A 24,574-nucleotide genomic window follows, 5' to 3' on the forward strand; every position below is an offset into this window, starting at 1 on the left:
CTCTCAGGGAGATGTCTGTAAACTGACTGGTGTCTCTCAGTCCTCTCTCTCTCTCAGGGAGATATCTGTACACTGACTGGTGTCTCTCAGTCCTCTCTCTCTCTCTCTCAGGGAGATGTCTGTAAACTGACTGGTGTCTCTCAGTCCTCTCTCTCTCTCAGGGAGATATCTGTACACTGACTGGTGTCTCTCAGTCCCCTCCCCCTCTCTCAGGGAGATATCTGTACACTGACTGGTGTCTCTCAGTCCCCTCTCTCTGTCTCAGGGAGATATCTGTACACTGACTGGTGTCTCTCAGTCCCCTCTCTCTCTCTCTCAGGGAGATATCTGTACACTGACTGGTGTCTCTCAGTCCCCTCTCTCTCTCTCAGGGAGATATCTGTACACTGACTGGTGTCTCTCAGTCCTCTCTCTCTCAGGGAGATATCTGTACACGGACTGGTGTCTCTCAGTCCCCTCTCTCTCTCTCTCAGGGAGATATCTGTACACTGACTGGTGTCTCTCAGTCCCCTCTCTCTCTCAGGGAGATATCTGTACACTGACTGGTGTCTCTCAGTCCCCCCTCTTTCTCTCTCAGGGAGATATCTGTACACTGACTGGTGTCTCTCAGTCCCCTCTCTCTCTCTCTCTCAGGGAGATATCTGTACACTGACTGGTGTCTCTCAGTCCCCTCTCTCTCTCTCAGGGAGATATCTGTACACTGACTGGTGTCTCTCAGTCCTCTCTCTCCCTCTCTCAGGGAGATATCTGTACACTGACTGGTGTCTCTCAGTCCTCTCTCAGGGAGATATCTGTACACTGACTGGTGTCTCTCAGTCCCCTCTCTCTCTCAGGGAGATATCTGTACACTGACTGGTGTCTCTCAGTCCTCTCTCTCCCTCTCTCAGGGAGATATCTGTACACTGACTGGTGTCTCTCAGTCCTCTCTCTCCCTCTCTCAGGGAGATATCTGTACACTGACTGGTGTCTCTCAGTCCTCTCTCTCTCTCAGGGAGATATCTGTACACTGACTGGTGTCTCTCAGTCCCCGCTCTCTCTCAGGGAGATATCTGTACACTGACTGGTGTCTCTCAGTCCTCTCTCTCCCTCTCTCAGGGAGATATCTGTACACTGACTGGTGTCTCTCAGTCCTCTCTCTCTCTCAGGGAGATATCTGTACACTGACTGGTGTCTCTCAGCCCTCTCTCTCCCTCTCTCAGGGAGATATCTGTACACTGACTGGTGTCTCTCAGTCCCCTCTCTCTCTCAGGGAGATATCTGTACACTGACTGGTGTCTCTCAGTCCCCTCTCTCTCTCAGGGAGATATCTGTACACTGACTGGTGTCTCTCAGTCCCCCCTCTCTCAGGGAGATATCTGTGCACTGACTGGTGTCTCTCAGTCCCCTCTCTCTCAGGGAGATATCTGTACACTGACTGGTGTCTCTCAGTCCTCTCTCTCCCTCTCTCAGGGAGATATCTGTACACAGACTGGTGTCTCTCAGTCCCCCCTCTCTCAGGGAGATATCTGTACACTGACTGGTGTCTCTCAGTCCCCTCTCTCTCCCTCTCTCAGGGAGATATCTGTACACTGACTGGTGTCTCTCAGTCCCCTCTCTCTCTCTCAGGGAGATATCTGTACACTGACTGGTGTCTCTCAGTCCACTCTCTCTCTCTCAGGGAGATATCTGTACACTGACTGGTGTCTCTCAGACCTCTCTCTCTCAGGGAGATATCTGTACACTGACTGGTGTCTCTCAGTCCACTCTCTCTCTCTCAGGGAGATATCTGTACACTGACTGGTGTCTCTCAGACCTCTCTCTCTCAGGGAGATATCTGTACACGGACTGGTGTCTCTCAGTCCCCTCTCTCTCTCTCAGGGAGATATCTGTACACTGACTGGTGTCTCTCAGTCCCCTCTCTCACTCTCTCAGGGAGATATCTGTACACGGACTGGTGTCTCTCAGTCACCTCTCTCTCTCTCAGGGAGATATCTGTATACTGACTGGTGTCTCTCAGTCACCTCTCTCTCTCTCAGGGAGTTATCTGTACACTGACTGGTGTCTCTCAGTCCTCTCTCTCTCAGGGAGATATCTGTACACTGACTGGTGTCTCTCAGTCCCCTCTCTCTCTCAGGGAGATATCTGTACACTGACTGGTGTCTCTCAGTCCCCTCTCTCTCTCTCAGGGAGATATCTGTACACTGACTGGTGTCTCTCAGTCCCCCCTCTCTCTCTCAAGGAAATATCTGTACACTGACTGGTGTCTCTCAGTCCCCACTCTCTCTCTCAGGGAGATAGCTTTACACTGTATATAACCACGTGCTGGATCTGTCCTGGGAGTGTTTGATGGGGACAGTGTCGAGGGAGCTTTACTCTGTATCTAACCCCGTGCTGGACCTGTCCTGGGAGTGTTTGATGGGACAGTGTCGAGGGAGCTTTACTCTGTATCTAACCCCGTGCTGTACCTGTCCTGGAAGTGTTTGATGGGGACAGTGTAGAGGTAGCTTTACTCTGTATCTACCCCCGTGCTGTATCTGTCCTGGGAGTGTTTGATGGGGACAGTGTAGAGGGAGCTTTACTCTGTATCTAACCCCGTGCTGTACCTGTCCTGGGAGTGTTTGATGAGGACAGTGTAGAGGGAGCTTTACTCTGTATCTAACCCCGTGCTGTACCTGTCCTGGGAGTGTTTGATGGGGACAGTGTCGAGGGAGCTTTACTCTGTATCTAACCCCGTGCTGTACCTGTCCTGGGAGTGTTTGATGGGGACAGTGTCGAGGTAGCTTTACTCTGTATCTAACCCCGTGCTGTATCTGTCCTGGGAGTGTTTGATGGGGACAGTGTAGAGGGAGCTTTACTCTGTATCTAACCCCGTGCTGTACCTGTCCTGGGAGTGTTTGATGGGGACAGTGTCGAGGGAGCTTTACTCTGTATCTAACCCCGTGCTGTATCTGTCCTGGGAGTGTTTGATGGGGACAGTGTAGAGGGAGCTTTACTCTGTATCTAACCCCGTGCTGTACCTGTCCTGGGAGTGTTTGATGGGGGACAGTGTAGAGGGAGCTTTACTCTGTATCGAACCCCGTGCTGTACCTGTCCTGGGAGTGTTTGATGGGGACAGTGTCGAGGGAGCTTTACTCTGTATCTAACCCCGTGCTGTACCTGTCCTGGGAGTGTTTGATGGGGGACAGTGTAGAGGGAGCTTTACTCTGTATCTAACCCCGTGCTGTACCTGTCCTGGGAGTGGTTGATGGGGACAGTGTAGAGGGAGCTTTACTCTGTATCGAACCCCGTGCTGTACCTGTCCTGGGAGTGTTTGATGGGGACAGTGTCGAGGGAGCTTTACTCTGTATCTAACCCCGTGCTGTACCTGTCCTGGGAGTGTTTGATGGGGGACAGTGTAGAGGGAGCTTTACTCTGTATCTAACCCCGTGCTGTACCTGTCCTGGGAGTGTTTGTTGGGGACAGTGTAAAGGGAGGTTTACTCTGTATCTAACCCGGTCCTGGGAGGTGACACTCACTCTTTCCGTGTGTTACGATAAACTCCAGCATCTTGTTCATGCTCCCCATGTAGAACATGAGGCGGAGTTGAGTCATTCCCATGGTAACCAGGCTCCAGAGGAAAATGGCGGAGAATATACTCCGGCGAAAAGGGATGGACGCTGTGGGAGGAGGAGAGTGTGGAAAAACAGGAAGGCTTAGTGTTGGTAAATCTCGCCAATGGGATCAAAGTCTCCTTACACCCACAGACACTGGCCATTCTGCCCATCTTCCCATCCATGCTGAAACGCTGTTTTGCTCCCCTTATCTGAGGTCATGCTTCAGATGTACCGAAACTTCGTTCGGCCTCATTTGGAATATAGTGTTCAATTCTGGTCGCCGCACTACCAGAAGGATGTGGAGGCTTTGGAGAGGGACAGAAAAGATTTACCAGGATGTTGCCTGGTATGGAGGGCATTAGCTATGAGGAGAGGTTGGAGAAACTTGGTTTGTTCTCACTGGAACGACGGAGGTTGAGGGGAGACCTGATAGAAGTCTACAAGATTATGAGGGGCATGGACAGAGTGGATAGTCAGAAGCTTTTCCTCAGGGTGGAAGAGTCAATTATTAGGGGGCACAGGTTTAAGGTGTGTGGGGAGAAGTTCAGAGGAGATATGTGAGGTAAGCTTTTTACACAGAGGGTGGTGGGTGTCTGGGACTCGCTGCCTGGGGAGGTGGTGGAAGCGGGTACGATAGCAGCGTTTAAGGGGCAACTATTCGAATACATGAATAGGATGGGAATGGAAGGATACGGACTCTGTAAGTGCGTACGGTTTTAGTTTAGGCATCATGATCGGCACAGGCTTGGAGGGCCCAAGGGCCTGTTCCTGTGCTGTAATGTTCTTTGCCCTTCTTAGAAAGATATACCAGCATTGGAGGCAGTCCAGAGCAGGTTGATCCTGGATGTCGAGGGACGAGGAGAGGTTGAGTCGGTTTGGGGCCTGTACTCGATGGAGTTGAGAAGACCGAGAGGTGACCTTATTGAGACATATCGGATAAGGCGGGAGAGTGGGAGGTGAGAATTACATCAGATCAGCGACTGAATGGCAGAGCAGACACGATGGGCCAAATGGCCTGCTTCTGCTCCTGTGTCAGAGGGTCAGTGCTGAGGGAGTGCCGCACTGTCAGAGGGTCAGTGCTGAGGGAGTGCCGCACTGTCAGAGGGTCAGTGCTGAGGGAGTGCCGCACTGTCAGAGGGTCAGTGCTGAGGGAGTGCCGCACTGTCAGAGGGTCAGTACTGAGGGAGTGCCGCACTGTCAGAGGGTCAGTGCTGAGGGAGTGCCGCACTGTCAGAGGGTCAGTGCTGAGGGAGAGCCGCACTGTCAGAGGGTCAGTACTGAGGGAGTGCCGCACTGTCAGAGGGTCAGTACTGAGGGAGTGCCGCACTGTCAGAGGGTCAGTGCTGAGGGAGTGCCGCACTGTCAGAGTGTCAGTGCTGAGGGAGTGCCGCACTGTCAGAGGGTCAGTGCTGAGGGAGTGCCGCACTGTCAGAGGGTCAGTGCTGAGGGAGTGCCGCACTGTCAGAGGGTCAGTGCTGAGGGAGTGCCGCACTGTCAGAGGGTCAGTGCTGAGGGAGTGCCGCACTGTCAGAGGGTCAGTGCTGAGGGAGTGCCGCACTGTCAGAGGGTCAGTACTGAGGGAGTGCCGCACTGTCAGAGGGTCAGTGCTGAGGGAGTGCCGCACTGTCAGAGGGTCAGTGCTGAGGGAGAGCCGCACTGTCAGAGGGTCAGTACTGAGGGAGTGCCGCACTGTCAGAGGGTCAGTACTGAGGGAGTGCCGCACTGTCAGAGGGTCAGTGCTGAGGGAGTGCCGCACTGTCAGAGTGTCAGTGCTGAGGGAGTGCCGCACTGTCAGAGGGTCAGTGCTGAGGGAGTGCCGCACTGTCAGAGGGTCAGTGCTGAGGGAGTGCCGCACTGTCAGAGGGTCAGTGCTGAGGGAGTGTCGCACTGTCAGAGGGTCATACTGAGGGAGTGCTGCACTGTCAGAGGGTCAGTACTGAGGGAGTGCCGCACTGTCAGAGGGTCAGTACTGAGGGAGTGCCGCACTGTCAGAGGGTCAGTGCTGAGGGAGTGCCGCACTGTCAGAGGGTCAGTGCTGAGGGAGTGCCGCACTGTCAGAGGGTCAGTGCTGAGGGAGTGCCGCACTGTCAGTGGGTCAGTGCTGAGGGAGTGCCGCACTGTCAGAGGGTCAGTGCTGAGGGAGTGCCGCACTGTCAGAGGGTCAGTGCTGAGGGAGTCCCGCACTGTCAGAGGGTCAGTGCTGAGGGGGTGCCGCACTGTCAGAGGGTCAGTGCTGAGGGGGTGCCGCACTGTCAGAGGGTCAGTGCTGAGGGAGTGCCGCACTGTCAGAGGGTCAGTGCTGAGGGAGTGCCGCACTGTCAGAGGGTCAGTGCTGAGGGAGAGCCGCACTGTCAGAGGGTCAGTACTGAGGGAGTGCCGCACTGTCAGAGGGTCAGTACTGAGGGAGTGCCGCACTGTCAGAGGGTCAGTGCTGAGGGAGTGCCGCACTGTCAGAGTGTCAGTGCTGAGGGAGTGCCGCACTGTCAGAGGGTCAGTGCTGAGGGAGTGCCGCACTGTCAGAGGGTCAGTGCTGAGGGAGTGCCGCACTGTCAGAGGGTCAGTGCTGAGGGAGTGTCGCACTGTCAGAGGGTCATACTGAGGGAGTGCTGCACTGTCAGAGGGTCAGTACTGAGGGAGTGCCGCACTGTCAGAGGGTCAGTACTGAGGGAGTGCCGCACTGTCAGAGGGTCAGTGCTGAGGGAGTGCCGCACTGTCAGAGGGTCAGTGCTGAGGGAGTGCCGCACTGTCAGAGGGTCAGTGCTGAGGGAGTGCCGCACTGTCAGTGGGTCAGTGCTGAGGGAGTGCCGCACTGTCAGAGGGTCAGTGCTGAGGGAGTGCCGCACTGTCAGAGGGTCAGTGCTGAGGGAGTCCCGCACTGTCAGAGGGTCAGTGCTGAGGGGGTGCCGCACTGTCAGAGGGTCAGTGCTGAGGGGGTGCCGCACTGTCAGAGGGTCAGTGCTGAGGGAGTGCCGCACTGTCAGAGGGTCAGTGCTGAGGGAGTGCCGCACTGTCAGTGGGTCAGTACTGAGGGAGTGCCGCACTGTCAGAGGGTCAGTGCTGAGGGAGTGCCGCACTGTCAGAGGGTCAGTGCTGAGGGAGTGCCGCACTGTCAGAGGCTCAGTGCTGAGGGAGTGCCGCTCTGTCTTTCAGAGGTTGTGGGAATGCGGATAAGGATTGTGTCAGTCCCATCGCGGTGATACTCTTCACCCTGCTGTTTGTTCCAGAAACATCCGTGTTTACTTCAACAACTAAGAGAGCAACACAAACAAACCCACTCTCACACACTGCAGAGAAAGAGAGAGAGACAGAGACAGAGAGACAGAGAGAGACAGAGACAGAGAGAGAGAGAGAGAGAGACAGACAGAGAGAGAGACAGAGAGAGACAGAAAGAGAGAGAGACAGAGAGAGACAGAGAGAGAGAGAGACAGAGACAGAGAGAGACAGAGAGAGACAGAGAGAGACAGAGACAGAGAGAGAGACAGAGAGAGAGAGAGACAGAGAGAGAGAGACAGAGAGAGAGAGACAGAGAGAGACAGAGAGAAAGAGAGAGAGACAGAGAGAGACAGAGAGAGAGAGACAGAGAGAGAGAGAGACAGAGAGAGAGAGAGACAGAGAGAGAGAGAGAGGGAGACAGAGAGAGAGAGACAGAGAGAGAGAGAGAGAGAGTGATGCGCATCAATTGGACACGAGGCACAAAGCTTCGGTAAAAGAAGGCTTTTATTAACTAACAATGGAACTATCAGAACTTTAACACACTATCCCAGACTGAAGAGGTCCCGCCCGAGCAGGGGGTCTTATACCTCTCCCAGGAGGCGGAGCCCGACCGGGATGTGCCACAACAGTAACAACCACAGGTGTATCAATCCCACCCTAGCCCAACAACAACATTAGAACAATCCCACAGTGGGAACCAACGATGGTTCACCACAGAGAGACAGAGAGAGAGACAGAGAGAGAGAGAGACAGAGAGAGAGAGAGAGAGACACAGAGAGAGAGAGAGCAATGGAGAGAATGGGGGAGGGAGATGGAGAGAGGGAGGGAGGCAGAGCGAGAGAGGGCTGGGCTGGGGTGGGGGTCCCAGTCTGGGTGTCTTACCCTCTTTCTTGGGGCTGCTTCCCTTACTGATGCTGTCTGTGGACAGGTGTTTGAGTTCCTGCTGTTCCGGAACCTTCTGACTCAACCTGTGACCCACATTGCTGACATGGATGTAAAAGCGGTCTCCGGTTACCTTGTGGTCCAGGGCGAGACTGCTCAGTTTCATCTTCTTCCTGTCAGAGCGAGAGAGCGGCGGGGAGAGAGAGAGAGAGAGAGCCTCGATAATCTCACAGTGTCTCACTGCACCCCTCAACTCTCACCCTCCCTCACCCCTGACCCCATGCACCCCCAGCCCCAGGATTTGACCCCAGCGACAGTGAAGGAACAGCCGATATATTTCCCAGTCGGGATGGTGAGTGACTCGGAGGGGAGCCTCCAGGTGGGGGTGTTCCCAGGTATCTGCTGCCCTTGTCCTTCTAGATGGTAGAGGTGGTGGGTTTGGAAGGTGCTGTCTAAGGAGCCTTGGTGAGTCGCTGCGGTGCATCTTGTAGACGGTACACACGGCTGTCACTGTGCGTCGGGGGTGGAGGGAGTGAGTGTTTGTGGTTAGCCTGTCGATCGAGCGGGGCTGCTTTGTCCTGGATGGTGTTGAGCTTCTCGAGTGTTGCTGGGAGCCGCACCCATCCAGGCGAGTGGAGAGTGTTCCATCCCACTCCTGACTGTGTCCTTGTAGATGGTGGACAGGCTTTGGGGAGTCAGGAAGTGAGTTACTCTCCGCAGGATTCCCAGCCTCTGACCTGCTCTGGGAGCCACTGTGTTTATACGGCTGGGTCCAGTTCAGACAGTCAGTGCTGAGGGAGTGCCGCACTGTCAGAGGGTCAGTGCTGAGGGAGTGCCGCACTGTCAGAGGGTCAGTGCTGAGGGAGTGCCGCACTGTCAGAGGGTCAGTGCTGAGGGAGTGCCGCACTGTCAGTGGGTCAGTGCTGAGGGAGTGCCGCACTGTCAGAGGGTCAGGCCTGAGGGAGTACGCACTGTCAGAGGGTCAGTACTGAGGGAGTGCCGCACTGTCAGAGGGTCAGTACTGAGGGAGTGCCGCACTGTCAGAGGATCAGTGCTGAGGGAGTGCTGCACTGTCAGAGGGTCAGTACTGAGGGAGTGCTGCACTGTCAGAGGGTCAGTACTGAGGGAGTGCCGCACTGTCAGAGGGTCAGTGCTGAGGGAGTGCCGCACTGTCAGAGGGTCAGTGCTGAGGGAGTGCCGCACTGTCAGAGGGTCAGTGCTGAGGGAGTGCCGCACTGTCAGAGGGTCAGTGCTGAGGGAGTGCCGCACTGTCAGAGGGTCAGTGCTGAGGGAGTGCCGCACTGTCAGAGGGTCAGTGCTGAGGGAGTGCCGCACTGTCAGAGGGTCAGTGCTGAGGGAGTGCCGCACTGTCAGAGGGTCAGTGCTGAGGGAGTGACGCACTGTCAGAGGGTCAGTGCTGAGGGAGTGCCGCACTGTCAGAGGGTCAGTGCTGAGGGAGTGCCGCACTGTCAGAGGGTCAGTGCTGAGGGAGTGCCGCACTGTCAGAGGGTCAGTGCTGAGGGAGTGCCGCACTGTCAGAGGGTCAGTGCTGAGGGAGTGCCGCACTGTCAGAGGGTCAGTGCTGAGGGAGTGCCACACTGTCAGAGGGTCAGTGCTGAGGGAGTGCCGCACTGTCAGAGGGTCAGTGCTGAGGGAGTGCCGCACTGTCAGAGGGTCAGTGCTGAGGGAGTGCCGCACTGTCAGAGGGTCAGTGCTGAGGGAGTGCCGCACTGTCAGAGGGTCAGTGCTGAGGGAGTGCCACACTGTCAGAGGGTCAGTGCTGAGGGAGCGCTGATTTTGGAATCTTGCTGTTCCCAAGTTGGCTGCCAGCACTGCTGACTGAATGATTCGGGCCGTCACTCCCTTACCCACAACCCGGGGGTGAAGTGCAAACAGCGAGGGTCCTTTTCACCTACGTGTAAGAGCCTTCTTCAGGGTCCGGGAAGGTTTCCAGAGGCCAATTGAAGTAACAGTTCAGGAAGACTACGCATGCCAGTCCGGCCCATGTGTACATGATGGTGATGAACGGGACACCAAAGTCATAGATCACCTGTGGCAAAAAGAAGAGAGTGGCCTTTAATCCCAACCACGTGCACCGCAAGGCCAGGCCCAGGCTTCACTCCCGGCCTAGCCGCTGACATAGCCTGGAGTGACACGGTGGCGCAGTGGTTAGCACTGCTGCCTCACGGCACCAGGGACCCAGGTTCGATTCCCAGCTTGGGTCACCCTCCATGTGGGGTGACAGTTCCAGAGAGAAACAGAGAGAGAGGCAAGGAGAGAGTGAGAGAGAGAGAGAGAGCGCACATGGGGTTCACCTTAATTCCGGGGAAAGTGACGGCAGAAGAGGCATAGGATCCAATCATTAAGGACATCATGGTGGACCTCAGGTTACCAAACATGTTGGGTAACTGCAGGGAAAGAATGGAGAGAGGAAAACAAGTTAGGCAAAATGGCCACCTTTCCAATACGGCCGACCGATTCCCAGCATGCTCTCTGTGCTCAGGGTAGGCCACACCGCCAATGTGCCTCCTCCACACACCCTCACACACACAAACATACAACCTCACACACACACACCCCCACACACCGAGGCCCAGTCTATATACAACCTCATTTCACCTCCAAAGGATTTGGCCCGAGAAACTGCTGACCTAACATCTATTATTGACTGAAGGATTGTACTGTATAGTCGGTGGATTGGCCATGCTAAATTGTCCCTTCGTGTCCAAAGATGTGCAGGTTAGATGGATTGGCCATGCTAAATTGCCCCTTAGTGTCCAAAGATGTGTAGGCTAGGTGGATTGGCCATGCTAAGTTGCCCCTTAGTGTCCAAAGATCATAGAATCATAGAAACCCTACAGTGCAGAAGGAGGCCATTCGGCCCATCGAGTCTGCATCGACCACAATCCCACCCAGGTCCTACCCCCATATCCCTACATATTTGCCCGCTAATCCCTCTAACCTACGCATCTCAGGACACTAAGGGGCAATTTTAGCATGGCCAATCAACCTAACCCACACATCTTTGGACTGTGGGAGGAAACCGGAGCACCCGGAGGAAACCCACGCAGACACGAGGAGAATGTGCAAACTCCACACAGACAGTGACCCAAGCCGGGAATCGAACCCAGCTCCCTGGAGCTGTGAAGCAGCAGTGCTAACCACTGTGCTACCGTGCCGCCCTGTGCAGGTTGGGTGGATTGGCCATGCTAAATTGCCCCTTAGTGCCCAAAGATGTGCAGGTTAGGTGGATTGGCCATGCTAAATTGCCCCTTAGTGCCCAAAGATGTGCAGGTTAGGTGGATTGGCCGTGCTAAATTGCCCCTTAGTGCCCAAAGATGTGCAGGTTAGGTGGATTGGCCATGCTAAATTGCCCCTTAGTGCCCAAAGATGTGCAGGTTAGGTGGATTGGCCATGCTAAATTGCCCCTTAGTGTCCAAAGATGTGCAGGTTAGGGGGATTGGCCATGCTAAATTGCCCCTTAGTGTCCAAAGATGTGCAGGTTAGGGGGATTGGCCATGCTAAATTGTCCCTTAGTGTCCAAAGATGTGCAGGTTAGGTGGATTGGCCATGCTAAATTGTCCCTTAGTGTCCAAAGATGTGCAGGTTAGGGGGATTGGCCATGCTAAATTGTCCCTTAGTGTCCAAAGATGTGTAGGTTAGGGGGATTGGCCATGCTCAATTGCCCCTTAGTGTCCAAAGATGTGCAGGTTAGGGGGATTGGCCATGCTAAATTGTCCCTTAGTGTCCAAAGATGTGTTGGTTAGGAGGATTGGCCATGCTAAATTGCCCCTTAGTGTCCAAAGATGTGCAGGTTAGGGGGATTGGCCATGCTAAATTGCCCCTTAGTGTCCAAAGATGTGCATGTTGGGTGGATTAGCGGGGTAAATCCCCCACTTACGGGGATAGGCCTGGTTAAGATGTCAGAGGATCGGAGCAGAGTGGCCTCCTTCTGCACTCTCCTTCTGAGAGTGTGAAAAGGCTGATATACAGGAACAGCGAGAGAAAGCGAAAGTGAAGAGAACTTTATCATTTATTGGGAGGGAAACTGAAGGTAAAAGCAGGGAGGTTCTGTTTCAGTTGTACAGGGCATTGGTGCCCCAGCACCTGGAGTATTGCGTACAGCGCCCTGATTGAAGGAGAGGTGTGAATATGTTGCACGCACTTCAGAGAAGGTTTCCCAGACTAACACAGGAAAGGGCAGGGGATCTGCTGAGGAAAAATTGGAGATGTCGGGATTTTAATACAATGGAATACAATGTGGAAAAGTGTGAGGTTATCCACTTTGGAAGGAGGTTTGGAGGCATCGACTATTTTCTAAATGGGGAAATGCTTAGGAAATCAGAAACACAAAGGGACTTGGGAACCCTTGTTCAAGATTCTCTTAAGGTTAACGTGCAGGTTCAGTCGGCAGTTAGGAAGGCAAATACAATGTTAGCATTCATGTCGAGAGGGCTAGAATACAAGAGCAGGGATGTACTTCTGAGGCTGTATAAGGCTCTGGTCAGACACCATTTGGAGTATTGTGAGCAGTTTTGGGCCCCGTATCTAAGGAAGGATGTGCCGGCCTTGGAAAGGGTCCAGAGGAGGTTCACAAGAATGATCCCTGGAATGAAGAGCTTGTCGTGTGAGGAACGGTTGAGGACTCTGGGTCTGTACTCGATGGAGTTTAGAAGGATGAGGGGGGATCTTATTGAAACTTACAGGATACTGTGAGGCCTGGATAGAGTGGACGTGGAGAGGATGTTTCCACTAGTGGGAAAAACTAGAACCAGAGGGCACAACCTCAGGCTAAAGGGACGATCCTTTAAAACAGAGATGAGGAGGAATTTCTTCAGCCAGAGAGTGGTGAATCTGTGGAACTCTTTGCCACAGAGGAGGTCGGGTCATTGAGTGTCTTTAAGACAGAGATAGACAGGTTCTTGATTAATAAGGGGATCAGGGGTTATGGGGAAAAGGCAGGAGAATGGGGATGAGAAAAATATCAGCCATGATTGAATGGCGGAGCAGACTCGATGGGCCGAGTGGCCTCATTCTGATCCCATGTCTTATGGTGTTACGTCTTGTATCTGCTGGAGTTTAGAAGAGTGAGAGATGGCTCAAATGAATCCTGTCAGATCCTGAGGGAGTCTGGACGGGGTGGATGTGGAGAGGATGCTTCCCCTTCTGGGAGGTTTGGGACGAGGGGGGGCGGTCACTGTTTAAAAATAAGGGGGCGGCCCATTTCAGACGGAGAGGGGGAGAAATGTTTTCTCTCAGCGGGTGGGAAGTCTCTGGAACTTTCTTCCTCTAAAGGAGCAGAACCTGCGAATATTTCCAAGCGGAGCGAGATAGTTCCTTGAATAACGAGCAGGTGAAAGGTTATCTGGGGTCGGAAGGAATGTGGGGTCAAGGGTCACTATCACATCAAGGTTATTTATTCGTGTCACAAGTTGGCTTACATTAACACTGCAATGAAGTTACTGTGTAAATCCCCCAGCCGCCACTCTCTGGCGCCTGTTCGGGTAACACTGAGGGAGAATTTAGCACGGCCAATGCACCCTAACCAGCACTTTCGGACTGTGGGAGGAAACCGGAGCACCCGGAGGAAACCCACGCAGACACGGGGAGAATGTGCAGACTCTGCACAGACAGTGACCCGAGCTGGGAATCGAACCCGGGACCCTGGCGCTGTGAGGCAGCAGCGCTAACCACTGTGCCACCGTGCGGCCCCATGGCAGGAGTTTGTAGAATGGGAGAACAGGCTTGAGGGGCAGAGTGGCCTACTCCTGCTCCTAGACAGAGACTCAACACCGTGCGGTGACGGTAATACCCGGTACAGGAACTCCGCCCACACCTACATTCAAAACCCACATTCCATTTGACTTCCTGCCGAACTTGCTGGACCTGTTTCCGATTCCATTCTTACCCGCAATTCACTTTAAGTTGCCGAACATTCTTTCAATCTGACACAGAGCGGTACGCCAAATCCACCTAACCTACACATCTTTGGACACTAAGGGGCAATTTAGCATGGCCAATCCCCCTAACCTACACATCTTTGGACACTAAGGGACAATTTAGCATGGCCAATCCCCCTAACCTACACATCTTTGGACACTAAGGGACAATTTAGCATGGCCAATCCACCTAACCTACACATCTTTGGACACTAAGGGACAATTTAGCATGGCCAATCCCCCTAACCTGCATATCTTTGGACACTAAGGGGCAATTTAGCACGGCCAATCCACCTAACCTACACATCTTTGGACACCAAGGGGCAATTTAGCACGGCCAATCCACCTAACCCACACATCTTTGGACACCAAGGGGCAATTTAGCACGGCCAATCCACCTAACCCACACATCTTTGGACACTAAGGGACAATTTAGCATGGCCAATCCACCTAAACTACACATCTTTGGACACTAAGGGACAATTTAGCATGGCCAATCCCCCTAACCTGCATATCTTTGGACACTAAGGGACAATTTAGCATGGCCAATCCCCCTAACCTGCATATCTTTGGACACAAAGGGACAATTTAGCATGGCCAATCCACCTAACCTGCACATCTTTGGACACTAAGGGGCAATTTAGCATGGCCAATCCACCTAACCTACACATCTTTGGACACTAAGGGACAATTTAGCATGGCCAATCCACCTAACCTGCACATCTTTGGACACTAAGGGGCAATTTAGCATGGCCAATCCACCTAACCTGCACATCTTTGGACACTAAGGGGCAATTTAGCATGGCCAATCCACCTAACCTACACATCTTTGGACACTAAGGGGCAATTTAGCATGGCCAATCCACCTAACCTGCACATCCTTGGACACTAAGGGGCAATTTAGCATGGCCAATCCACCTAACCTGCACATCTTTGGACACTAAGGGGCAATTTAGTCTGGCTACTCAAACCCAGCCCTCAGCTAAAACCCTGGGAATATTAACAGTGAGGGGGAAAGGAAGGGACAAACACGGGGAAAAGATCAACAAAATTCAGATTGACGGGTTGCAGGAACGACCTGCGTTTCAGCTGGGCCTTGCTGCAATGTACAACCACGCTGACTTTCACGTGGAGCAAAGGAAAGACATCAGACGTTGTGAGCAGGGCCTCAGGACAGAAGCTTCCAGAACCAGCTGGATACTGCACAACTAAACAGGACAGACGTCAACGCCTCCTTAGCAACAGACGGTGTGAGAGGGGGATCCTGAAATTCAAGCACTGCCAGAGACAGCTCAGGCAATCCATCTCAGCCTCCTTTCAACAGGGATTGAACTCCCACCTTTCACCCCCCAGTGACCTGGGTCACCAACCCCAGCCAGACGAATGGTGTCAACTTCGACTGTCTTCGAACACACCGCCTGTCCCGGGAGTGTTTGATGGGGGACAGTGTAGAGGGAGCTTTACTCTGTATCTAACCCCGTGCTGTATCTGTCCTGGGAGTGTTTGATGGGGACAGTGTAGAGGGAGCTTTACTCTGTATCTAACCCCGTGCTGTACCTGTCCTGGGAGTGTTTGATGGGGGACAGTGTAGAGGGAGCTTTACTCTGTATCTAACCCCGTGCTGTACCTGTCCTGGGAGTGTTTGATGGGGACAGTGTAGAGGGAGCTTTACTCTGTATCTAACCCCGTGCTGTACCTGTCCTGGGAGTGTTTGATGGGGGACGGTGTAGAGGGAGCTTTACTCTGTATCTAACCCCGTGCTGTACCTGTCCTGGGAGTGTTTGATGGGGACAGTGTAGAGGGAGCTTTACTCTGTATCTAACCCCGTGCTGTACCTGTCCTGGGAGTGTTTGATGGGGACAGTGTAGTGGGAGCTTTACTCTGTATCTAACCCCGTGCTGTACCTGTCCTGGGAGTGTTTGATGGGGACAGTGTAGAGGGAGCTTTACTCTGTATCTAACCCCGTGCTGTACCTGTCCTGGGAGTGTTTGATGGGGACAGTGTAGAGGGAGCTTTACTCTGTATCGAACCCCGTGCTGTACCTGTCCTGGGAGTGTTTGATGGGGACAGTGTAGAGGGAGCTTTACTCTGTATCTAACCCCGTGCTGGACCTGTCCTGGGACTGTTTGGTGGGGGACAGTGTCGAGGGAGCTTTACTCTGTATCTAAACCCGTGCTGTATCTGTCCTGGGAGTGTTTGGTGGGGGACAGTGTAGAGGGAGCTTTACTCTGTATCCAACCCCGTGCTGTACCTGTCCTGGGAGTGTTTGATAGGGACAGTGTAGAGGGAGCTTTACTCTGTATCTAACCCCGTGCTGTACCTGTCCTGGGAGTGTTTGATGGGGACAGTGTAGAGGGAGCTTTACTCTGTATCTAACCCCGTGCTGTACCTGTCCTGGGAGTGTTTGATGGGGGACAGTGTCGAGGGAACTTTAATCTGTATCTAAACCCGTGCTGTCCCTGTCCTGGGAGTGTTTGATGGGGACAGTGTAGAGGGAGCTTTACTCTGTATCTAACCCTGTGCTGGACCTGTCCTGGGAGTGTTTGATGGGGGACAGTGTAGAGGGAGCTTTACTCTGTATCTAACCCCGTGCTGTACCTGTCCTGGGAGTGTTTGATGGGGGACAGTGTAGAGGGAGCTTTACTCTGTATCTAACCCCGTGCTGTACCTGTCCTGGGAGTGTTTGATGGGGGACAGTGTAGAGGGAGCTTTACTCTGTATCTAACCCCGTGCTGTACCTGTCCTGGGAGTGATTGATGGGGACAGTGTAGACGGAGCTTTACTCTGTATCTAACCCCGTGCTGCACCTGTCCTTGGAGTGTTTGATGGGGACAGTGTAGAGGGAGCTTTGCTCTGGATCTAACCCCGTGCTGTGCCTGTCCTGGGAGTGTTTGATGGGGACAGTGTAGAGGGAGCTTTACTCTGTATCTAACCCCGTGCTGTACCTGTCCTGGGAGTGTTTGATGGGGACAGTGTAGAGGGAGCTTTACTCTGTATCTAACCCCGTGCTGTACCTGTCCTGGGAGTGTTTGATGGGGGACAGTGTAGAGGGAGCTTTACTCTGTATCTAACCCCGTGCTGTACCTGTCCTGGGAGTGTTTGATGGGGGACAGTGTAGAGGGAGCTTTACTCTGTATCTAACCCCGTGCTGTACCTGTCCTGGGAGTGTTTGATGGGGGACAGTGTAGAGGGAGCTTTACTCTGTATCTAACCCCGTGCTGTACCTGTCCTGGGAGTGTTTGATGGGGGACAGTGTAGAGGGAGCTTTACTCTGTATCTAACCCCGTGCTGTACCTGTCCTGGGAGTGTTTGATGGGGGACAGTGTAGAGGGAGCTTTACTCTGTATCTAACCCCGTGCTGTACCTGTCCTGGGAGTGTTTGATGGGGACAGTGTAGAGGGAGCTTTACTCTGTATCTAACCCCGTGCTGTACCTGTCCTGGGAGTGTTTGATGGGGACAGTGTAGAGGGAGCTTTACTCTGTATCTAACCCCGTGCTGTACCTGTCCCGGGACTGTTTGATGGGGGACAATAGGTATGAATTGGGGGGGCCGGTAGTGAGGGTTTTCTCTCCAGTCCTTCCCGGGTGCCGCTCCAGATGTGACAGCTGTGAGGCCAGCTGTGACAGTATCTGAGTGACACAGGCTGGTCAGCTGGACACAATGCCGGGATACACAACGCTTACTGTCGCGTTCCGTCAGGGGCCACGTTCCGCGAACTCTCACCCTCATCCAGAGGGGGGGAGGGGGAGGAGGCAATGGAGGAAATGGGGGATGGTCGAAGGGGCAAAGGATGAGAGGCTCTGGGACACAGAACAGCTGTCTGTCCAAGGACATCTGGGGACAGAGTGCTGTGACCTTGGTGTGTGTGAAAGACAGAGAGGGACAGAGAGAGAGAGGGTCAGAGACAGAGAGGGACAGAGAGAGAGAGGGTCAGAGACAGAGAGAGACAGAGAGAGAGAGAGAGGGACAGAGAGAGACAGAGAGAGACAGAGAGAGAGAGAGAGAGAGGGACAGAGAGAGACAGAGAAACAGGGAGAGAGAGACAGAGAGAGAGAGGGACAGAGAGAGACAGAGAGACAGAGAGAGAGAGAGAGAGAGGGGGAGACAGAGAGAGAGTGAGAGAGAGACAGAGAGAGAGAGAGACAGAGATAGAGAGAGAGAGAGACAGAGAGAGAGAGATAGAGAGAGAGAGACAGAGAGAGAGAGACAGAGAGAGAGAGACAGAGAGAGAGAGGGAGAAAGGAGAGAGAAAGAGAAAGAGTCAGAGAGAGAGAGAGACAGAGAGAGAGAGACAGAGAGAGAGAGACATAGAGAGAGAGACAGGGAGAGAGACAGAGAGAGAGAGACAGAGAGAGAGAGGGAGAAAGGAGAGAGAAAGAGAAAGAGTCAGAGAGAGAGAGAGACAGAGAGAGAGAGACAGAGAGAGAGAGACATAGAGAGAGAGACAGAGAGAGAGAGACAGAGAGAGAGAGACAGAGAGAGAGAGAGACAGAGAGAGAGAGGGAGAAAGGAGAGAGAAAGAGAAAGAGTCAGAGAGAGAGAGAGACAGAGAGAGAGAGACATAGAGAGAGAGACAGGGAGAGAGACAGAGAGAGAGAGACAGAGAGAGAGAGGGAGAAAGGAGAGAGAAAGAGAAAGAGTCAGAGAGAGAGAGAGACAGAGAGAGAGAGACAGAGAGAGAGAGACATAGAGAGAGAGACAGAGAGAGAGAGACAGAGAGAGAGAGACAGAGAGAGAGAGACAGAGAGAGAGAGACAGAGAGAGAGAGACAGAGAGAGAGAGAGACAGAGAGAGAGAGAGACAGAGAGAGAGAGACAGAGAGAGAGAGACAGAGAGAGAGAGACAGAGAGAGAGAGACAGAGAGAGAGAGAGACAGAGAGAGAGAGACAGAGAGAGAGAGACAGAGAGAGAGAGAGACAGAGAGAGAGAGAGACAGAGAGAGAGAGAGTGAGGGGTGGGGGACAGATTTAAAGATCAGTTGGTCAGCACACGCTCACCGCGTGACAGTGACAGAGACAGGAGGGAGGCTGCAATGAGCAGAATGGTTGGCACTGTGCCCACTGGGCAAACTGCCAGGTTGACATCGAGATTCAGACTCAATCCAAAGCTTTGCTCTCCTATCTGACCGTCCATTTAACTGGCTTCTCCCCCTCTCTTGGTTCCATCACACTCGGAGACCATCAGGACACAGCCCAGTGAACCATTGCTGCCCGCTGTCCCCCCTCTGTCCAACTAACAACTGCCGGCAAATATTTTACACTGTCTCTTTCTCTGCCTCTGTCTGTCTCTGTCCCTCTCTCTGTGTCCATCTCTCTGTGCCCCTCTCTCTCTGTCCCTCTCTCTCTGTCCCTCTCTCTCTCTGTCCCTCTCTCTCTGTCCCTCTCTCTCTGTGTCCCTCTCTCTGTGTCCCTCTCTCTCTGTCCCTCTCTCTCTGTGTGTCCCTCTCTCTCTCTGTCCCTCTCTCTCTGTCGCTCTCTCTCTGTCCATCTCTCTGTGTCCCTCTCTCTCTGTCCCTCTCTCTCTGTCCCTCTCTCTCTGTCGCTCTCTCTCTGTCCATCTCTCTGTGTCCCTCTCTCTGTGTCCCTCTCTCTCTGTCGCTCTCTCTGTGTCCATCTCTCTGTGTCCCTCTCTCTCTGTCCCTCTCTCTCTGTCCCTCTCTCTCTGTCCCTCTCTCTCTGTGTCCATCTCTCTGTGTCCCTCTCTCTCTGTCCCTCTCTCTGTGTCCCTCTCTCTCTGTCCCTCTCTCTCTGTCCCTCTCTCTCTGTCCCTCTCTCTCTGTCCCTCTCTCTCTGTGTCCCTCTCTCTCTGTCCCTCTCTCTCTGTCCCTCTCTCTCTCTGTCCCTCTCTCTCTGTCCCTCTCTCTCTCTGTCTCTCTCTCTCTCTGTCTCTCTCTCTCTGTCCCTCTCTCTCTGTCCCTCTCTCTCTGTCCCTCTCTCTCTCTGTCTCTCTCTCTGTGTCCCTCTGTCTCTGTCCCTCTCTCTCTGTCCCTCTCTCTCTCTGTGTCCCTCTCTCTCTCTGTGTCTCTCTCTCTGTGTTTCTCTGTCTGTCCCTCTCTCTCTCTCTCTGTCTGTCCCTCTCTCTCATAAGAACATAAGAAATAGGAGCAGGAGTAGGCCATCTAGCCCCTCGAGCCTGCCCTGCCATTCAATAAGATCATGGCTGATCTGAAGTGGATCAGTTCCACTTACCCGCCTGATCCCCATAACCCCTAATTCCCTTACCGATCAGGAATCCTGTCTCTGTCTGTCCCTCCCTCTCTCTGTCCCTCTCTCTGTCCCTCTCTCTGTCTCTCTCTCTTTCTCTCTCCCCTCTGGCTAAAAAAACTTTCCCTCACATCCTCCCTAAACCTCCCCCCCTCACCTTGAACCCGTGTCCCCCTCGTGACTGACCCTTCAACTCAGGGGAACAGCTGCCCCCTATCCACTCTGTCCGTGTCCCTCATAATCTTCAACACCTCGATCAGGTCACCCCCTCAGTCTTCTCTGCTCCAATGAAAACAACCCAAGCCTCTCCGACCTCTCTTCATAACTTAAACACTCCGTCCCAGGCAGCGTCCTGGGGAATCTCCTCTGCACCCCCTCCAGTCCAATCACATCCTCCCTATAATGTGGTGACCAGAACTGCACCCAGTGCTCCAGCTGTGGCCTCCCCAAAGTTCGATACAACTCCAACAGGACGTCCCTGCTTCTGTAATCTACACCCCGATTGATAAAGGCCAGTGTGAATGTGCCTTTCTCACCTCCCTATTTACCTGCCTTTCCCCCCTCAGAGATCTGTGGACAAACACGCCAAGGTCCCTGTGTCCCACAGAACTTCCCAGTGCCAGACCTTTCAGAGTCTACTTTCATGGACAGAGAAGCAGCGAGAGAGAGAGAGAGAGAGAAACACAGAAGTACACAGAGACAGAGAGAGACAGAGACAGAGAGAGACACAGAGACAGAGAGAGACAGAGACAGAGAGACAGAGACACAGAGAGACAGAGAGAGACAGAGGCAGAGAGAGAGACAGAGACAGAGAGACAGAGACAGAGAGAGACAGAGACAGAGAGAGACAGAGAGACAGAGACACAGAGAGACAGAGAGAGACAGAGACAGAGACAGACAGAGACAGAGACACAGAGAGACAGAGAGAGACAGAGACAGAGAGAGAGACAGAGACAGAGAGAGAGACAGAGACAGAGGGAGAGAAAGAGAGAGAGAGAGACAGAGATACAGAGAGAGAGAGAGAGATACAGAGGGAGAGAGACAGAGGGCGAGAGGGAGAGAGAGAGATACAGAGAGAGAGAGAGAGAGAAATAGAGAGGAAATTGCGGGTCCCCCAGGCAGAGATATTTGAATCATCGATTGTCACGGGTGAGGTGCCTGAAGATTGGAGAGTGGCAAATGTTGTGCCTTTGTTTAAAAAGGGCTGCAGGGAAAAGCCTGGGAACTACAGGCCAGTGAGCCTCACACCTGTGGTGGGTAAATTGTTGGAAGGTATTTTGAGAGACAGGATCTACAGCATTTAGAGACGCAAGGACTGATTAGGGACAGTCAGCATGGCTTTGTGAGTGGAAAATCATGTCTCACAAATTTGATTGAGTTTTTTGAAGAGGTAACCAAGAAGGTAGATGAGGGCAGTGCAGTTGATGTTGTCTACATGGACTTTAGCAAGGCCTTTGACAAGGTACAACATGGTAGGTTGTTGCATAAGGTTAAATCTCACGGGATCCAGGGTGAGGTATCTAAATGGATACAAAATTGGCTTCTTGACAGAAGCCAGAGGGTGGTTGTAGAGAGTTGTTTTTCAAACTGGATGATGCGCTATCAATAAGGCGAAAGACTACCGATATGCCAATATAAGTGTAGGCTTTTATTCACAACAGAATCAGGAGCAGATCCCAACAATTAACCGACCCGGACTGAACAAGGGGGAGGAGACAGCCACCTTTATACTAGGTGCTGAGGGGAGGAACCAAACTGGAAGGGGATGTGTCCAGGTATGACAAACACACACAACGGTGGTCCATATAGGACAAAGGCACAACTGAGGTCCACCACACTGGAGGCCTGTGACCAGCGGTGTGCCTCAGCGATCAGTGCTGGGCCCACTGTTATTTGTCATTTATATTCATGATTTGGATGAGAATATAGGGGGCATGGTTAGTAAGTTTGCAGATGAGACCAAGATTGGTGGCAGAGTGGACAGTGAAGAAAGTTATCTCCAATTGCAACGGGATCTTGATCAATTGGGCCCGTGGGCTGCGAATGGCGGATGGAGTTTAATTTAGACAAATGCGAGGTGATGCATTTTGGTAGATTGAACCAGGGCAGGACTTACTCAGTTAATGGTAGGGCGTTGGGGAGAGTTACAGAACAAAGTGATCGAGGGATACATGTTCATAGCTCCTTGAAAGTGGAGTCACAGGTGGACAGAGTGGTGAAGAAGGCATTCGGCATGCTTGGTTTCATTGGTCAGAACATTGAATACAGGAGTTGGGACGTCTTGTTGAAGTTGTACAAGACATTGGTAAGGCCACACTTGGAATACTGTGTATAGTCCTGGTCACCCTATTATAGAAAGGATATTATTAAACTAGAAAGAGTGCAGAAAAGATTTACTAGGACGCTAACGGGACTTGATGGATTGAGTTATAAGGAGAGGCTGGATAGACTGGGACTTTTTTCTCTGGAGCGTAGGAGGCTGAGGGATGATCTTATAGAGGTCTATAAAATAATGAGGGGCACAGATCAGCTAGATAGTCAATATCTTTTCCCAAAGGTAGGGGAGTCTAAAACTAGAGGGCGTAGGTTTAAGGTGAGAGGGGAGGGATACAAAAGTGTCCAGAGGGGCAATTTTTTCACACAGAGGGTGGTGAGTGTCTGGAACGAGCTGCCAGAGGCAGTAGTAGAGGCGGGTACAATTTTGTCTTTTAAAAAGCGTTTAGATAGTTACATGGGCACGATGGGTATAGAGGGATATGGGCCAAATGGGGGCAATTGGGATGAGCTTAGGGGTTTTTTTAAAAAAAGGGTGGCATGGACAAGTTGGGCCGAAGGGCCTGTTTCCATGCTGTAAACCTCTATGACTCGATGACTCTGAGAGAGAGAAAGAGAGAAGGTGCCGGCTTCGCTGGGCTTTGTGCCAGTCCTCCAGTAGTCCTTGTCAGGGTGTGTGAGAGGAGAGGAGGAGTGAGAGGGGTGTGTGCGTGCGTGGATTGTGGCATCTGCTCACTCCCCCTGTCCCATTGGCCAGGGAGAGGGAACGCCCGGAATAGATTCACCTCAATCAGCCAGTTCACCAAACATTCAGCATGTCCATGGCACCTCTGCCAAATGCCAGCACTGATACGACACAGCACAAACTCACACTCCGCATTCTTCAACCAGGGCTGTCTCTCACACTCTCTGTATCTCCCTCTCATCCTATCCCCCCCCGCTCTCAGTGAGACAGACACTGAGAGAGAGAGAAAGAGAGAGAGAGACAAAAAGAGAGAGAGAAAGGGAGAGATAGAGCGAGAAAGAGAGAGACACATATAGACAGAGTCACAGAGAGAGAGAGTCACAGAGAGAGAGAGTCACAGAGAGAGAGAGAGTCACAGAGAGAGAGAGAGTCACAGAGAGAGAGAGTCACAGAGAGAGAGAGAGTCACAGAGAGAGGGAGAGTCCCAGAGAGAGAGAGAGAGAGTCACAGAGAGTGAGAGAGAGAGAGAGTCACGGAGAGAGAGAGTCACAGAGAGAGAGAGAGTCACAGAGAGAGAGAGAGTCACAGAGAGAGAGAGAGTCACAGAGAGAGAGAGAGAGAGTCACGGAGAGAGAGAGTCACAGAGAGAGAGAGAGAGTCACAGAGAGAGAGAGAGAGTCACAGAGAGAGAGAGAGTCACAGAGAGAGAGAGAGAGTCACAGAGAGAGAGAGTCACAGAGAGAGAGAGAGTCACGGAGAGAGAGAGAGTCACAGAGAGAGAGAGTCACAGAGAGAGAGTCACAGGGCGAGAGAGTCACGGGGAGAGAGAGGGAGTCACAGAGAGAGAGAGAGAGAGTCACAGAGAGAGAGAGTCACAGAGAGAGAGAGTCACAGGGAGAGAGAGTCACGGGGAGAGAGAGAGAGTCACAGAGAGAGAGAGGGAGTCACAGAGAGGGAGAGTCACAGAGAGAGAGTCACAGAGAGAGAGAGAGGGTCACAGAGAGAGAGAGACAGAGCGAGAGAGAGAATGTCACAGAGAAGCAGAGAGAGAGAGAGAGAGAGACAGATCAGATAAACATCCAGGAACTGAAGGAACCAGACTCATTCAAAGTTAAATGGTGACACGGTGGCACAGTGGTTAGCGCTGCTGCCTCACAGCGCCAGGGACCCGGGTTCGATTCCCGGCTTGGGTCACTGTCTGTGTGCAGTCTGCACGTTCTCCCCGTGTCTGCATGGGTTTCCTCCCACAGTCTGAAAGACGTGCTGGTTAGGGTGCATTGGCCGTGGTAAATTGTCCCTGAGTGTCACCCGAACAGGCGGCGGAGTGTGGCGACTTGGCGATTTTCATAGTAACTTCATGGCAATGTTAATGGAAGCCTAACTTGTGGCCAATAATTAACGAGATTTTGGTTGCGAAAGCTTGCACAAGAAAGGTCAGGGCTGGATGGAGGAGCGGTGGGCGGCGGCGGGGGAGGGGAGGAGAAGGTGGACGGACAAAGACAGGGCAAGTGGTCACGAGGCACTCACCGTGAGTGAGGAGAATGTCAAGCAAATTCCTCCGAATCCATTGAGAGACAGAGCGAGAAATATCAGAGCGGACAGAGCTGTAAGAGAGACAGAGAATCAGATTACCCTGCGAGAGAGTCCCCCACACTTTATACCCACTGTCCCCATCAAACACTCCCAGCACAGGGACAGCACGGGGTTAGATACAGAGTAAAGCTCCCTCTACACTGTCCCCATCAAACACTCCCAGCACAGGTACAGCACGGGGTTAGATACAGAGTAAAGCTCCCTCTACACTG

The 24,574-nt window shown here is 52.8% G+C and overlaps 1 protein-coding gene across 5 annotated transcripts in view; it reads right to left on the bottom strand.

The window, feature by feature from the left end:
- LOC144486551 (large neutral amino acids transporter small subunit 3-like) overlaps positions 1-24,574 on the bottom strand; it is a 90,082-nt gene that overhangs the window by 25,364 nt on the left and 40,144 nt on the right. For all 5 annotated transcript variants that reach the window (XM_078204606.1, XM_078204601.1, XM_078204604.1 and 2 more), the window contains 5 exons: positions 24,297-24,373; positions 9,983-10,075; positions 9,584-9,717; positions 7,668-7,840; positions 3,495-3,635 (listed from right to left, as the gene is read on the bottom strand). In XM_078204606.1, coding sequence (XP_078060732.1) covers positions 3,495-3,635; positions 7,668-7,840; positions 9,584-9,717; positions 9,983-10,075; positions 24,297-24,373 — 618 coding nt within the window. The remainder of the gene's footprint in view (positions 1-3,494; positions 3,636-7,667; positions 7,841-9,583; positions 9,718-9,982; positions 10,076-24,296; positions 24,374-24,574) is intronic.

This window comes from Mustelus asterias, unplaced genomic scaffold (genome assembly GCF_964213995.1).
Source record: "Mustelus asterias unplaced genomic scaffold, sMusAst1.hap1.1 HAP1_SCAFFOLD_395, whole genome shotgun sequence".
Taxonomy (NCBI): domain Eukaryota; kingdom Metazoa; phylum Chordata; class Chondrichthyes; order Carcharhiniformes; family Triakidae; genus Mustelus; species Mustelus asterias.